The sequence below is a fragment of the Trichechus manatus genome, unplaced genomic scaffold (genome assembly GCF_000243295.1).
Source record: "Trichechus manatus latirostris isolate Lorelei unplaced genomic scaffold, TriManLat1.0 scaffold00014, whole genome shotgun sequence".
NCBI lineage: Eukaryota > Metazoa > Chordata > Mammalia > Sirenia > Trichechidae > Trichechus > Trichechus manatus.
In genome coordinates this window covers 17,534,845-17,550,613 of record NW_004443950.1, presented here as the reverse complement: position 1 = coordinate 17,550,613, position 15,769 = coordinate 17,534,845, and the positions used below count along the sequence as shown (strand labels likewise).

The 15,769-nt window shown below is 50.9% G+C and overlaps 1 protein-coding gene across 2 annotated transcripts in view; it reads left to right on the top strand.

Annotated features, from left to right (window-relative positions):
• The window catches only part of NOD2 (nucleotide binding oligomerization domain containing 2), a 46,881-nt gene that overhangs the window by 17,460 nt on the left and 13,652 nt on the right, over positions 1-15,769 (top strand). For both annotated transcript variants that reach the window (XM_004371594.2, XM_023726922.1), the window contains 4 exons: positions 4,999-6,814; positions 13,517-13,600; positions 13,793-13,876; positions 15,042-15,125. In XM_004371594.2, coding sequence (XP_004371651.1) covers positions 4,999-6,814; positions 13,517-13,600; positions 13,793-13,876; positions 15,042-15,125 — 2,068 coding nt within the window. The remainder of the gene's footprint in view (positions 1-4,998; positions 6,815-13,516; positions 13,601-13,792; positions 13,877-15,041; positions 15,126-15,769) is intronic.

Sequence of the window (15,769 nt, the reverse complement as noted above, 5' to 3'; positions counted from 1 at the left end):
TGACATTGGTTACATTCTTCACAATACGTGAACATTCCTCATTATTGCTGTTCTGGTTGTTGCATTTTCATTAATCTCATTTCCCTGCCCCCTTACATTCTTATCTTTATTTTAAAGTAATTGTTGACTGTTTGGTCTCATATAGGTGATTGTCTAAAAGTGCACAGTACTCACGAGTGATAGTCATTATTTTTTGAGCCCATTTGTTATTTAGCTATAAGATGACCTCATGGGTTAATTTCAGTTCAAGGTTTGATTTGTATCTCAGGGTAATAGTCCTGGGGAGTCTTCCAGTCTCAACTAGTCCAGTAAGTCTGTTTTTTTTTTTTTTTTTTTTTTTTTTTTTTAGGAATTTGAGATTCTCTTTCACATTTTTCTTCTATTTTATCATTGTCCATCTGTTGTGACCCTAATCAGAATGGTCAGTAGGGCACCATCTAGTTCTTCTGGTCTCAGGGTAGATGAGGCCATGGTTCGTGTAGACTATTTCTCCTGCAGACTAAGTTCTTCTTTGAGTCTTTGGTTTCCTTCTTTCTCTTTTGTTCTGGATGAGTAGAGACCAGTAGATTCACTTTTTGAGATAGGGCTGGTGTTTCTCATTCTCTGAAATTAGTCACTCACCATTAGGAGCTCAAAAACCAAATGAATTTAGATAACATGGTATCCCTCCATGCCCATGATCACCATCCAGACCCAGGAACAGGAGAGGCTTGGGTAGCATACCACACTGTACATAGCAGACATTACTGCCCTTTGCAACAACCCCAAGAAGTAGGCGTTGTTATCTCCACTTTACAGATGCGGAAACTGAGGCTGGGAGGTTAAATGACAAGGTAGAGGCAGATGGGTCTGATTTTAGACTGGATGCATTTCTCTTTTGTTGGAAGAAGGACTCTTCAGTTATAAATGTAGGGTAACAGCCTGGCATTCCGAGCCTCCCTTCCATGCTATTGTAAGCCAAGCTTATCAGTATGGAGGGCCCCTGAGCTGTGCATGGTGCTGGCACATGGATTTATCACCCTGAGCCCTGCCCTCTAGGCAGCGAGCAGGCCAGAGAGGGGTGAGGGGAGGTATGGCTGGAAGCCTATGCTTGGCAGCAGAATGTGCACTAACTCGTGTAAGAATGGAAGATATCAGTGCGTGGCAGGGATGCGCAGCCCCACGCACAGGACCGGGGCTGATAGACTTGGAGAATATCTGCTGTTGATATCAACCAGCAGAGCTGGCCATTTGGGCACGGTAACACCGTGACATGCTGCAAGATTCCCTACACTTTTAAAGGTGATGATTGACATGTGTTTATTGTTTTTAAAATGAGAGAGAAGTTTTCACGAAGTTTTGATATCATCAGTGATGGTTGGGAAACCTGCATTGGAAATCAGGACACTGGAGAGGAAGGTATATATTTTATGGTCGCTGGTTAGTACCCCTGGTATATCCAGAGAGCAGTAAAAGCAGCAGTGATCATCAGCTCTGGGAACAAACAGGAAGCACAAACACAGGGCATCTCTTTTTTGTAAACATAGCTTTGATATGCTAAGAGCCATCTGTGGAAGTTACTTGGTGGCCTTTAAGTTGGGAGATGCTGGGTGGTGCAAACAGTTAATGCGCTCGGCTGCTAACCAAAAGCTTGGCTGTTCCAGTCCACCCAGAGGCTCCTCAGAAGAAAGCCCTGGCAATCTTCTTCTGAAAAATCAGCCATTGAAAACTCTGTGGAGCACAATTTTACTCTGACACACACGGGGTTGCCATGAGTCAAAGTCAACTCAAGGGCAACTGAGGACAAGTGGGCCAGGTGGGCCCAGTTTAGTACTTGGCTGGGACACTGAGACCTATGATGGGCCATGCCTTGAGGTCTCACCACCCTGGGACTCTGGACTAGTGCTTCCTCATTTCCTGAAAGAGGAACTGAACCCCGTCACAGGAAGCAGCTTGCTCATGTTGGTATCAAGATGGTAAAGGAAAAGCAGCATCTAGACACACCCTGTTTATGAGAACTCTTGCTGGAGAGGATTGCATGAGGAGGATGGAGAAGTGGAGACAGGATCAGGGAATCTTGTCTGAATGCTCAGCCTGGGCACCTGGGTGACCCTGAGGCCATCCAGTGCCGGGCCTCAGTTCCAATCCCTTTGGGACTCCTTCTCACTTAATGGGTGTTTGGCCAGGGCCTTCCATGGGCAGCTGTCAGCTGAGATTAGCATCCAGGACTGCAGAAAGATAACCTGTTAGCAGGACTCAGAAGAGGCTGGCTGAGGGGAGGAGCCCTAGTGTGACGGCCCAGGCTCTGCTGGCCGCCTGCCACCCACCACTCCGTGTGACTTTGGCAAGTCCCTTCCCCTCCCTGAACCTGAGTCTCCTGCTCAATTCCTGAGACGTGAAGACTCAGATGATCTTTGAGGTTCCATCCAGAGGCCAGCAGGAAGTATAAATGGTTGGGACTGAGGCAAACTGGAGAGCCTTGGCAACTGGCAATGATGCCATCTGGGTGTGTGGTCTCAGCATTGCCAGATCTTACCTCTTTTTTTCCTAAGAGAAACTTAGATTAAGATTCATATGGGAAATCTATGTGTCTTAGTTTCTTAGGGCTGGGAAGCTAACTGGGTGGCACAATAAAGTTCTTTGAGAAATTTATTGTCTCTCAGTTCTGAAGGCTGGGAGTCCAAGATCAGGGTGTCGGCCGTGTTGATTCCTTCCGAGGGCTCTGAGGGAGAATCTGTTCTATACCTGTCTCCTAGCTTCCTGTAGCTCCAAGAGTTCCTTGGCTTGCAGCTGCACTGTCACATGGACTCCTTCCTCTGTCTCTCTGTCTATTCTCCCCTTTTAGAAGGACATCACTCAGATAGGATTAGGGCCCACCCTCTTCTGGTGTGATCTCATGTTAGCTTAACTAATAACATATTCAAAGACCCTATTTCCAAGCAAAGTCAAATTTATGGATACCAGAGGTTACAACTTCAAAATATTTTTTGGTGGGGGAGGGACACAATTCAACCCATAACACCATGGTTTTTAAAAGTTAGCAATTAAGTGAAATTTTGAAAAAGTACTCTACGTGCCAAATACAATATGACTTGGGATTGGAGTGGTCCATGGGCAGCCAGTTTGAGGCCTGTGCTACCCTGCTTTCTCTCTGCATGTTCTTCTAGTTTGAGCTTGTGTTAGGAGTTCTTGAACCTGTGGGAAACCTGGGATTCCTAGTCATCCACTCTCATCAATTCTGAACCCATTTGAGATTCTTACTCCTACTATTATTACTAGCCTGGTAATAATATTTTATCATTCTAGTTATACTTACAATGAAATTACAATTAACTTTTATATAATCCATTCTCATTTTATATGATTCATTCTCTCAATGAATCCCCCATTGTATTAGTTCTGTATTGCTGCTGTAACAAATTACCACAAACTCGGGCTTAAACAACACGAATTCGTTCTTACAGTTCCGTAGGTTAGAAATCCGACACAGGTCTCACTGGGATAAAACCAGGTGTAGGTGGGAATGTGTTCCTTTCTGGGGGATCTAGGGGAGAATCTGTTTTCTTGCCCTTTTGAACTTCTAGAGGCCACCCACATTTCTTGGCTCCTGGCCCCCTTCCTCCATCTTCAAAGCCAGCAAAGTTGCATCTCTCTGTGCCATTCTTCCACAGTCACCACTGACTCTTCTCTCCAGCCTCCCTCTTGTGATTACATTGGGCCCACACAGATAATCCAGAATAGTTTCTCCATCTCATTTAACTTGATCACATCTGTAAAGTCCCTTTTGCCATGTAAGGTAACATATTCATAGGTCCTGGGGATTAGGATGTGGACGTCTTTGGGGGTCCAGTAGTCTACCTACTACACCCATTAATAATAATGATTATAAAGCACTATGTATTGAGAGCTTAGGGAGCCCTGGTGGGGCAGTGGTTAAAGCCCTGGGCTGCTAACCGAAAGGTCAGCAGTGTGAACCCACCAGTCGCTCCATGGGAGAAAGATGTGGCAGCCTGCTTCTGTAAAGATTTACAGCCTTAGAAACCCTAGGGGGCAGTTCTACTCTGTCTTACAGGGTTGATATGAGTCAGAATCGACTTGATGGCAGTGGGTTTGAGTGGGTATTGAGAGCTTACTATGTGTCAGGCATTCTTCTATACTCTACCTTATTTCCTCCTGAAACAGTCCTGCAAGGTGGGTACTGTCATTATCCCCATCTTATGTGTATAAGAAAACTGAAGCTCAGCAACGTTAAGTGGCTTGTCCAAGTTAATGCTGCACCCGGGTTTCAAACTCAGATGTGTTTGACTTCAGAAACTAGGCTCCTAAGCCCTTAAACCTTCTGCTCCTCTTTCAAAAGAGGCAGCTGAGGCTGAGTGGCGAGGGGACTTATCAATCAACGTGACAGGACAGACCTCAGACACAGGTCTTCTGACCCCCAGCCCAGTGCTCCCTTCAATCTTCTATAGCTGCTCCTGGTGTTAGTAATAATAATAACAGTAGCTAAGTTCTTTTGAGCACTTACTTAGTGGTGCGCACTGTGCTGAGCCCTTGACATAACCAGAAACCACTAACCAGTTGCCGTCAAGTGGACTATGACTCATGGCGACCCCATGTGTGTCAGAGCAGAACCGTGTTCCAAAGGGTTTTCAATGGCTGATTTTTCAGAAGTAGATCGCCAGGCCTTTCTTCCAAGGTGCGTCTGGGTGGACTCAAACCTCCAACCTTTGGGTTGTTAGCAACCGAGTATATTAACCATTTGCACCACCAAGTGATTCAGCACTTGACATCGATTATCTTAACCGATCCATGTAAAAACCTTATAAGGTAGGGCCCATCATTTCCCCCACTCTACAGGTGAGCAGACTGAAGCTTAAAAAGGTTACGTGACTAGCTGCAAAGTCCCGCAGCTTTTGAGTGGAGGAGCCGGGACGGGCACCTGCGTTTCCCAGTGCAGTCCACTCTCTGGCCAGGTCCCGTGTTGAACATGGACCCGCTCATTTGCCTTTTCCTCTCTCCCAGATGCTGCATGTAAGAAGTACATGTCCAAGCTGAAGGCCACGGTATCTGCTCAGTCCCGCTTCCTGAGTACCTATGATGGGTCAGAGAACCTTTGCCTAGAAGACATATACACGGAGAATGTCCTGGAGGTGCGGACCAATATCAGCATGGCTGGACCTTCTCAGCAGAGCCCGGCCACCCTGGGCCTCGAGGAGCTCTTCAGCCCCCGCGGCTGTCTCAATGAAGACGCAGACACTGTGCTGATGGTGGGCGAGGCGGGCAGCGGCAAGAGCACACTCCTGCAGCAGCTGCACTTCCTGTGGGCTGCCGGCCGGGACTTCCAGGAGTTTCTCTTCGTCTTCCCGTTCAGCTGCCGGCAGCTGCAGTGTGTGGCAAAACCACTGTCCGTACGGACGCTGCTCTTTGAGCACTGCTGCTGGCCCGACGTTGGCCAACAGGACATCTTCCAGTTCCTCCTTGATCACCCTGACCGCGTGCTGCTGACCTTCGATGGCTTTGACGAGTTCAGGTTCAGGTTCACTGATGGGGAGCGCCACTGCTCTCCAACCGACCCCACGTCTGTGCAGAATCTGCTTTTCAACCTTCTGCAGGGCAACCTGCTAAAGAATGCCCGCAAGGTGCTGACGAGCCGCCCGGATGCAGTGACGGCGCTCCTCAGGAAATATGTCTGCAGGGAGCTCAACCTCAAGGGCTTCTCGGAGGAGGGCATCGAGCTGTATATGCGGAAACACCATCGGGAGCCTGGGGTGGCCGACCGCCTCGTCTGCCTGCTCAAAGCGACCTCAGCCCTGCATGGTCTGTGCCACCTTCCTGTCTTTTCATGGATTGTGTCCAAATGCCACCAGGAGCTGTTACTGCAGGGTGGGGGCTCCTTCAAGACCACCACGGACATGTACCTGCTGATCCTGCAGCACTTTCTGCTGCATGCCGCCCCACCGGACACAGATCGCCGTGGCCTGGGACCCAGCCTCCTTCGAGGCAGGCTCCCCACGCTCCTGCATCTTGGCCACCTGGCTCTCTGGGGCCTGGGCACCTGCTGCTATGTGTTCTCAGCCAAGCAGCTCCAGGCAGCACAGGTGGACACCGACGACATTTCTCTGGGCTTCCTGGTGCGTGCCAAAAGCGTCGTGCTGGGGAGCTCGGCACCCCTGGAGTTCTTGCACATCACTTTTCAGTGCTTTTTTGCCGCGTTTTACCTTGTATTAAGTTCTGACCTGCCACCCACCACGCTCAGACACCTCTTCAGTTGCTGCAGGTCAGGCAGCTCCCCGCTGGCCAGGCTGCTGCCTGCACTGTGCGTCCAGCACTCTGAGCGCAAGGAGGACAGCGTGGCGGCTTGGCTGCAGAAGGCCGAGCCGCACAACCTCCAGATCACGGCAGCCTTTCTAGCAGGGCTGTTGTCCCGGGAGCACCGGGGCCTGCTGACCGAGTGCCAGGTGTCCAAGAAGGCCCTGCTCCGGCGCCACGCCTGTGCCCGGTGGTGTCTGGCCCGCAGCCTCCGCAAGCACTTCCATTCCATCCCGCCTGCCGTGCGGGGTGAGGCCAAGAGCATGCACGCCCTGCCCGGCTTCCTCTGGCTCATCCGGAGCCTGTACGAGATGCAGGAGGAGCAGCTGGCCCAGGAGGCCGTGCGTGGGCTGGAAGTTGAGCACCTGAAGCTGACATTTTGCGGCGTAGGCCCCGCTGAGTGTGCCGCCCTGGCCTTTGCACTACAGCACCTCCGGCGGCCTGTGGCCCTGCAGCTGGACCACAACTCCGTGGGTGACATCGGCGTGGAGCAGCTGCTGCCTTGCCTGAGTGTCTGCAAAGCTCTCTAGTGAGTGTTGCTGGGTGATGCCAGCAGGGTGTAGCGGGAGTGCCACTATTGAGCGGGGGAGCGCTGGAGCACTGAGCTGGGATCTGGGAGACCCCCCCCAGCCCCACCCAGCTGTGCCACCCCTTCTCTGGGCCAGACTGGGCCGTCCCTAGTCTGGGCCTTCGTTTTCCCACTGTCCGGTGTTGTTGTTAGCTGCCTTTGAGTTGATCATGTGATAACAGTGTTGTTTACTCCCATCGAGTCACTGCCAGCTCATGATGACCTGATGTTCAAAAGAAGGCAACATGGCCTGCTCCTGCGTCATCCTCACTCGCTGCCGTGTTTGAGTCCATCATGGCAGCTATGGTGCCAATCCGTCTCCCTGAGGGTCTCCCTCGCCTTCGCCGGCCCTCTACTTCATCAGACACCATATCCTTCTCTAGGGATCGATCCCTCTGGACGACATGTCCAAAGCAAACCAGTTGGACAATATTCGGTTGTAATTCATAAGGTTTTCATTGACTAATTTTTTGGAGTAGATTTCCAGGCCTTTCTTCCTTGTCTGTCCTAGTCTGGGTTGTAAGTGACCCTGTTGGTATTTGAAATACTGCTGGCATAGCTTCCAGCATCATAGCTATATGCAAGCCACCATAGTATGACAAATGGACAGATGGGTAGTGGGTGATAACGATATCTGATTTATTGAACATATCCTGTGTGCGAGGCTTGGTGCTACACACTTCTAGAATTATCTCTTTTAATCTCCACAACCACCCTGGGCTGTCGGCAGGGGTATTATTGTCCCCATTGTCCTCAGTGTAGGTCCTTGGGTGGCACAAACAGTTTTCACTTGACTACCAACCTGCGTTATGCAGATGACACAACCTTGCTTGCTGAAAGTGAAGAGGACTTGAAGCACATACTGACGAAGATCAAAGACCACAGCCTTCAGTATGGATTACACCTCAACATAAAGACAACAAAAATCCTCACAACTGGACCAATAAGCAACATCATGATAAACGGAGAAAAGATGGAGGTTGTCAAAGATTTTATTTTACTTGGATCCGCAATTAATGCCCATGGAAGAGGCGGTCAAGCACTCAAAAGATGCATTGCATTGGGCACATCGGCTGCAAAAGACCTCGTTAAAGTGTTGAAAAGCAAAGGTGTCACCTTGAGGATTAAGGTGCGTCTGAACCAAGCCATGGTGTTTTCAGTTGCCTCATATGCATGCGAAAGCTGGAGAACGAATAAGGAAGACCAAAGAAGAATTGACGCCTTTGAATTGTGGTGTTGGCGAAGAATATCGAATATACCATGGAATGCCAAAAGAATGAACTAATCTGTCTTGGAAGAAGTACAACCAGAATGCTCCTTAGAAGCAAGGATAGCGAGACTACGTCTCACATACTTTGGACATGTTATTAGGAGGGATCAGTCTCTGGAGAAGGATATCATGCTTGGTAAAGAAGAAGGTCAGTGGTGAAAAAGAGGAAGACCTTCAACGAGATGGATTGACACAGTGGCTGCAACAGTGGGCTGGAGCATAACAACAATTGTGAGGATGGCGCAGGAATGGGCAGTATTTCTTTCTGTTGTGCGTAGGGCTGCTATGTGTCAGAACCAACTGGACGGCACCTAACAACACCACCACCACCACTAACCTAAAGGCTGGCAGTTCAAACCCACCTAATGGTGCTGTGGAAGAAAGGCCTGCTGATCTACTTCTGTAAGGATTTTCCAAGAAAAATCCTATGGAGCAGTTCTACTCTGTAACGCGAGCGGTCACCGTGAGTCGGAATTGACTTGACAGCGACGGGTATCCCCAGTGTGAGACTCAGAGAAGTGAAGTAACCTGTCCAGGGTCACGTGGGAAACCGCAGAGCCAGGATTTGAAAATCACATCTTTATGGTTACAGGCTCCCTGCTCCCCTCAAGTCACCTGTGATCTGTGGACGGGCTTCAGGGACTCTGTGTCAACCCTGAAGTCACACGCACAGTTTTGTGTAATAAGTGACTGTCTTAGGATCTACGCCAGGTCAGAGGTGACTCGTGCCCTATCCGAGACTTTAAAATCCCATTGTGGTGGGAATTTCAGGAAGCTGAGAGAGAGGAGGAGCCGCGGTGGTGCAGTGGTTAAGAGCTCGGCTGCTAACCAAAAGGTCAGCAGGTTGAATCCACCACCTGTTCCTTGGAAACCCTTGGTATGAGTCAGAACTGACCCGATGACAGCCGATTTGGTTTGGTTTTGATGTAAGAAAGAGAAAGTGGCTGTGGAGTTGAACCTGACCTTTGATTTCTTACCTAGCGCAGTGTGAGACAAGACTGTGGCGTTATCCGTGCTACTTTCCGCTTCCTGTCTGAAGAGGTTTCACCCTTTGGAACGTCTGTTCCCCAGCATATCTTGGGGCGGGCAGGGCAGAGAGCAAGCCCAGCTCCCCAGTTTCTCTGCCAGCCTCGAAAGGGTATGTCCTGCTCCCTGTCTGTAACCTCTGAGAAAGCAGAAGTTGTAGCTAAGAGTTGATATCTACTCACAGCCTCCCAGGGCTTGTAGTCTACCCTAGACAACCTTATTTTGTTCTAAACAAGGGACAGACTTCCTGATTATATTAGCATGACATACATTCTCTGGGGTAAAGCAGCGAACACATGGATATCTGCTAGAAACTGTTATCCCCTAAATAGGAACCATGATCATAACTTTATAATGTAATAATAATATTGTTGTTGTCGTTAGGTGCCATTGAGTTGGTTCCAACTCATAGCAACCCTGTGTACAACAGAACAAACACTGCCCGGTCCTGAGCCATCCTCACAGTCATTGCTATGTTTGAGCCCATTGTTGCAGCCACTGTGTCAGTCCATCTTGTTGAGGGTCATCCTCTTTTTCGCTGACCCTCTACTTTACGGAGCAAATAATAACATAATATATATAACCAACCCTGTTGCCATGGAGTCAGTTCCAACTCATAGTGACCCTACGTGTGTCAGAGTAGAACTGTGCTCCAAAGGATTTTCAATGGCTGGTTTTTCAGAAGTAGATTGCCAGGCCTTTCTTCCAAGGTGCCTCTGGGTGGACTTGAACCACCAGCCTTTTGGGTAGCAGCAGAGCATGTTAACCATTTGCACCACCCAGGGACTCCATATTACAAATAATTAATATAGATATTGCAGGTAATTAGCATACTATATAATAGACTATAAATATTCCAGTCAGGGGCTTGGAGGAAACGTGACACACTGAAATTGGATAATTTGAGGCGAGTTGGTTACAAGGGACTGCCAGCAAAGCTGTGGACAGGAGTGGGAAGAGCACAGAGGAACGGTGCAGGGCCCTGGGGTGGTCATCGGGGCAGGGGGAGAATGGGAGTGGTGGTTAGAACCCCGAGAGGAAGACATGGAGAACGCTGCCTGACAGAATTGTGGCTGCGGCAACCTGGAAGTGAAGATCTGGGGCAGTAAAGCCCTCACTCTGCCGCTCCTCCTGTCTCCTGCTGATGCCTAAACCCACAGGGAGCCAGAGACGTGGTCCACGGGGTCAGCCTCCAGGACAGAGAGCCAGGGAGGAAGAGGGAGAGCGGGCCTGGTGGGGCCAACGGAAGATGCAGGATGCTCTTGTTTCTTTAAGAAGGAAGAATCGCGATATTTTGACTTGGGAATTCTGAGACCTGTCTGTAGGGGCTATTTTCCTGATAAAAATGTGAATGTGTATTTTGCTGGGTAGTGGATTCATAGTTTCCACCACGTTCTCCAAGGGGTCCCTGAAGCCCAAGAGGCCAGGAGCCCCTGGCCTAGATGAGTCTCAGAAGCCAGTCCACCCCTGGAATTCTTGAGAGGATCATCCCTCCTGGATTAGGAATGCTCATGTGACGCCCCACGGCGTGCAGAAAGGCTGGGCAGAGGCTGTGGTTAGTCTCTGTTTCAGGGTAAGGTGAGGATGGTGGTCCTCATTCACGGTTCTCAGACTATAGAGCGCAAAGGTGCTTGTTGAGATGCAGATTCTTGGGCCTGGCCCCCCCAGTGATTCCCATTCAGTTGGTCTGTTGTGGGGGCCCTGGAATCTGTGTTTTTAACAAACATCGCCGGTGATTCTGATGTAAGTGGTCCAGCGGAGACGGGTGTGCCTGGACCAGCTAGGTTTGTCAGCAGCAGCTGAAGTCCTTGACCAGGTTCTACACACCTACGCACAGTGGAACTGCCGATGCCACGGCAGGGGGCTGGCAGAAGCAACCACAGGGTTGCTGTGTGGGCACTTCCTGTGTGTGTGCGTGAGAGAGAGGCAGAGACAGAGAGAGGGAGAGACTGCTCTCCCACAGCACTAAGCTGCTTCTCTCCCACTTGAACTGTTTCCATGCCAACCGAAATCCTCAGCCTCCAGGAAACTCCATATGCAGGTACCCACCCCTATATAGGTTTCTTTAGACCCCGGGTCTGACTCTAGGGTGGTGGTTTTCAAAGTTTTTTGACTGCATCCCACAGTGAGAGAGAGAATTCATGTAAAACTGAAACTAAAGCTTCATGAGATGACATTGCGTCATTACCTCTGATACACTGTGCTCTTCACTTCTGTTCCATTTCATTTAAAACAAATACTGCTCAGGACCTTCAAAATTGACTTCATGACTCACTCCAAACAACAAAAGCAAACCCATTGCTGGTGAGTCGATTCGGACTCGTTGTGACCCCATGGGGTTTCCAAGGCTGTAAATCTTTACGGAAGCAGATTGTCACATCTTTCTCCTGCAGAGCTGCTGGTGGTTTTGAACTGCTGACCTTTCGGTTGGCAGGGAAGCACCTTAACCACTGCACCACCAGGGCTCCTCAGGGGGTCACTACCCATGGTCTGAAAAACAGTGCTCTGGAAGGCTAGTAAAAAGCTATAAGCTAGAGGCAGATTAATGTGGTGGTCAGGAGTGGGATTTGGAGACAGCCTGCCCAGGCTCGAATCCTTCGCTTGCTGTGTAACCTTTCCCAAGTCACGTCACTTGTCTGTGCCTCAGTTTTCTTCTCTGTAAGACACATGATAATAGTACCTGCTACATGGAGTTGTGAGGATTGAATAAGGTTACTGTTTGTGAAGTACCAGGAGCCCCAGTGGGGCAGTGGTTAAGTGCTGGCTGTTAACAGAAAGGTCCGTGGTTCGAACCCACCAGCCATTCCGAGGGAGAAAGATGGGGCAGTCTGCTTCTGTAAAGATTTACAGCCTTGGAAACCCCATGGGGCAGTTCTCCTCCATCATATAGGCTCTCTATGAGTCAGAATCGACTCTATGGTGATGGGTGATTTGTGAAGTGCTTAAGACAGTGCCTGGCGCATAAAATGTTCAGTAGATGCCAGCGATCCTGCTTACAGGTAGCTCTTCCCAGGCGCCAGGTGCTCACGGTGCCTGATGTGCACTGCCTCTTGAGGTCGGTAATACTATTGTTCCCTTTTTGCAGATGGAGGAGCCAGCCGATAGCTAGTAAGTGACTGCCCAGGGTCAGAACTTCCAGCTGAGGGACTCCACAGCCTGGGCTACTAGCCGTTAAGTCAGGGTCTCCCACGTTTGTCTGAAGATAAGAATCGTGTGCACTTTTGTTAACAAATAGAGATCCCTGGGCCCCACCCCACACACATGGAATCACCATCTCCAGGAGAGGGGAGCTTCCCCATGATCTTGTCATCTCCTAAGAGGAGCGGCAGAGCGTGCTTGCTGGGCTGGGTGTGGCCTGCCGCAGTGATGTCAAGAGGGGGACAGGGCTGGCCAGGAGGGCTTCGTTAAGCACAGCCTGCATGCTAATTTCCGAAGTTTTGGCCACTCTCGTCCAGCTGGTCTGACACCTGCTCACCTAGACAGTGATAACCACCATTACCCCCAGGGTACTACCAAAACCAAAACCAAACCCAATGCCGTCGAGTCGATTCCGACTCGTAGGGACCCTACAGGACAGAGTAGAACTGCCCCATAGGGTTTCCAGAGAGAGGCTGGTGGATTCAAACTGCTGACCTTTTGGCTAGCAGCTGAGCTCTTAACCACTGGGCCAAGTGAGCTCTGCCCCCAGGGTAACCCTGTCTAATTCCCACGGCACCTTTCCTGCATATCAGCTCATTCCCACCTCAGAACCTCCTGAAGCTGCTATGATCACATCTCCCGTTTGTTGTTATTGTTAACTGCCATGGAGATGGCCTCTGACTCATGCTGACTCCAGCCACAATAGAATGAAACACTGCCAGGATCTGTGCCATCCCCATGATCAGTTGATCCGACTATTGTGATCCGTAAGGTTTTCATTGGCTGATTTTCAGAAGTAGAGCGCCAGGCCTTTCTTCCTAGTCTTGGTCTGGAAGCTTCACTGAAACCTTTCCAGCATCATAGCAACACACAAGCCTCTATTGACAAGTGGGTGGTGGCTGCACATGAGGTGCATTGGGGGGATTCAAACCCGGGTCTCTTGCGTGGAAGGCAAGAATTCTACCACTGAACCACCAATCTCTCTTTTACAGTGATGGAAATGATCAGTGGCTTCCCCCAGGATTCCAGGGTTCTTTAGTGGGGCTCTGGGGCTCTACTTCCTGGGCTGTTCCCCACCATAGTGTACCGGTCAGCCCCCTGGCCAGGGATGGGGGGAGTCTCCATTTTTCCTGGGCACTCAGTCCTTGTAGCCATTTCTTTGGGGAGGTTGTTCATTTTTTTCTCCCTTTGTTATCAGCTCCACTTTCAAATTTATTTGTCTTCTATAGCTTGCGAGACAACAATATCTCAGACCGAGGCATCTGCAAGCTCATCGAACATGGTCTTCACTGCGAGCAGCTGCAGAAATTAGCGTAAGTCAGGGTGGACCGTGGACACTAGGCCCCGCGTGCCCAGCCTCACTCCAGGCCTGGGCAGGTGTCCAGGAGTCATGGGCTGGCTGAAGGGTGCAGGGGGACTCCTGTCCTGAGGGAAGAGGCTATTCTGTTTGGGTGGTCACTGTCCTTTGCTCTCCTCTCCATGTCTCCTCTCCTGGAATCGTCCAGCCTGTTCAACAATAAACTGACTGACGGCTGTGCCCGCTCCGTGGCCGAGCTCCTTGCGTGCAAACAGAACTTCTTGGCACTGAGGTGAGCTGTGGGCTTCCCTGTTCCCTGGAAACGCTTTTTCCCCAGCTGAGTCAGTCTGCACTAGCCTCAGCCCTGGCTCAGCCCACACCAGGATCATGCCTTTCAGGCTGAATTCAGGGGCAGTTTCTCCTTTTGGGAGTCCCAGTAGTGCAAAGGGTAAATGTGCTCGGCTGCTAACCAAAAGGTTGAAGGTTTGAGTCCACCCAGAGGTGCCTCGGAAGAAAGACCTGGTGATCTACTTCTGAAAAATCAGCCATTGAAAACCCTATGGCACACAGTTCTACCCTGACACACGTGGGGTCACCAGGAGTCAGAGTCGACTCGATGGCAACCGGTTTTTGTGTTTTTTTTATTTTTTTATTTTTTTTTGAACTAGTCTCCTTTTGAGCAGGGTTTCTCTGATACCATGTCTTCCCCAGCAAACTCTGGACTGGTGCCCTGCCCTTTGACCCTTAGCCCTCATGGCTGAAGAGTGTTCATGGGGATGATGCAAGCCTGGACAGCGTTTTGTTCTATTGTGCATGGAGTCACCAGGAGTCTCGGTCCCACTGGATGGCAGCTAACAGCAACAGCGGCCTCCCTTGCTGGGGTTCCCCTGGCCTGGCTGCTTTCCTGAGGTGCCCCCTCCCCAGCGGCGCCCCCCCCCCCAGCCCGGCCTGGCAGAGAGCCCACTGGGAAGGCTCGGTGGATCCCTCCTCCCAAGTGAGCTCCCTCCCAGCCGCCTGGGGTTGTGCTGGGCTCTCTTCTCACAGGTTAATGCTCGCTGGGGTCTAGTGCTGGCAGGTGCCTGGGACAGGAGGAAAGGTGGGGCAGTGAAATCACCCTGCACAACCTGGCCTCACCCTTCGGGAAGGCCACCTCCCAGGTCAGCTGCCTGTGGTGGCTCCTGCCTGTACCTGTCACGTTGCACTGCAAAGCAGCCCCGCCCCCTTTGCATTTGCTGGTGGGAAATGAAGGCGAGGTAGTGGTTAAGGTTGAGTAAGCTCGTCCAGCGTGTGCAGCATGCACTGCACTGCCCTTGAGCCTGAGGATGGGTCCCATGTCCTGCGAGGAGAGGTCCTCAGAGCTTTCTTCCCATGATTCTCTGTCCAGGATGCCCCTTCCCCACTGCGCTGGGGGCTTCAGGGCCCGAAGGTCCCTCAGCTTCCTCTGTCTTCCCTTCCAGGCTGGGGAATAACCGCATCACTGCTGCAGGGGCTGAGGTGCTGGCCCAGGGGCTCCGAGACAATGTCTCCCTCCAGTTTCTTGGGTAGGTCGGGCTCCGGGGCCGAGGAGCCGCACAGAGGGGCTTGGGCATGCGAGGACTTAGGGGCAGGTGAAACTCTTCAGCCAGAAGCCCCCAGAGGCATCCAGGCTACAGTGGGGAGGGTGAGCCAGGGAGAGAGTGGGTGGGCCTCGGCTGCCTCAGTGCTTCTTCTCCTGATAAACAGGAAGTTGAGGATGTCAGGGCTGGGGCAGGCAGGGCTCATGAGCTGGTGACAGGAAGCCCTCTGGTCCTCTGGCACCTAAGGCTGTGCATCTCAGCTTTGGCTGCACGTTGGAATCACTTGGCAGCTTCTAAAATGCACCGTTGCTTGGGCCCCACCTATGACTAATTAAATGAAAATACCTGGGTGCGGGGCCCAAATAAAAAAAACCAAACCCATTGCTGTCGAGTCGATCCTGACTCGTGGCGACCCTGTAGGACAGAGTAGAGCTGCCCCATAGGGTTTCCAAGGAGTGGCTGGAGGATGCAAACTGCCAACCTTTTGGTTAGCAGCCAAGTTCTTAACCACCGCACCACCAAGGTTCCTTGACTCGACGGCAATGGGTGTGGGGCCCAGGCATCAGTAATTTTGGAAAGCTCCCAAGGGGAGGTGAAGCCAGGGGTGAGAAGCACGGACTGGGAAAGAG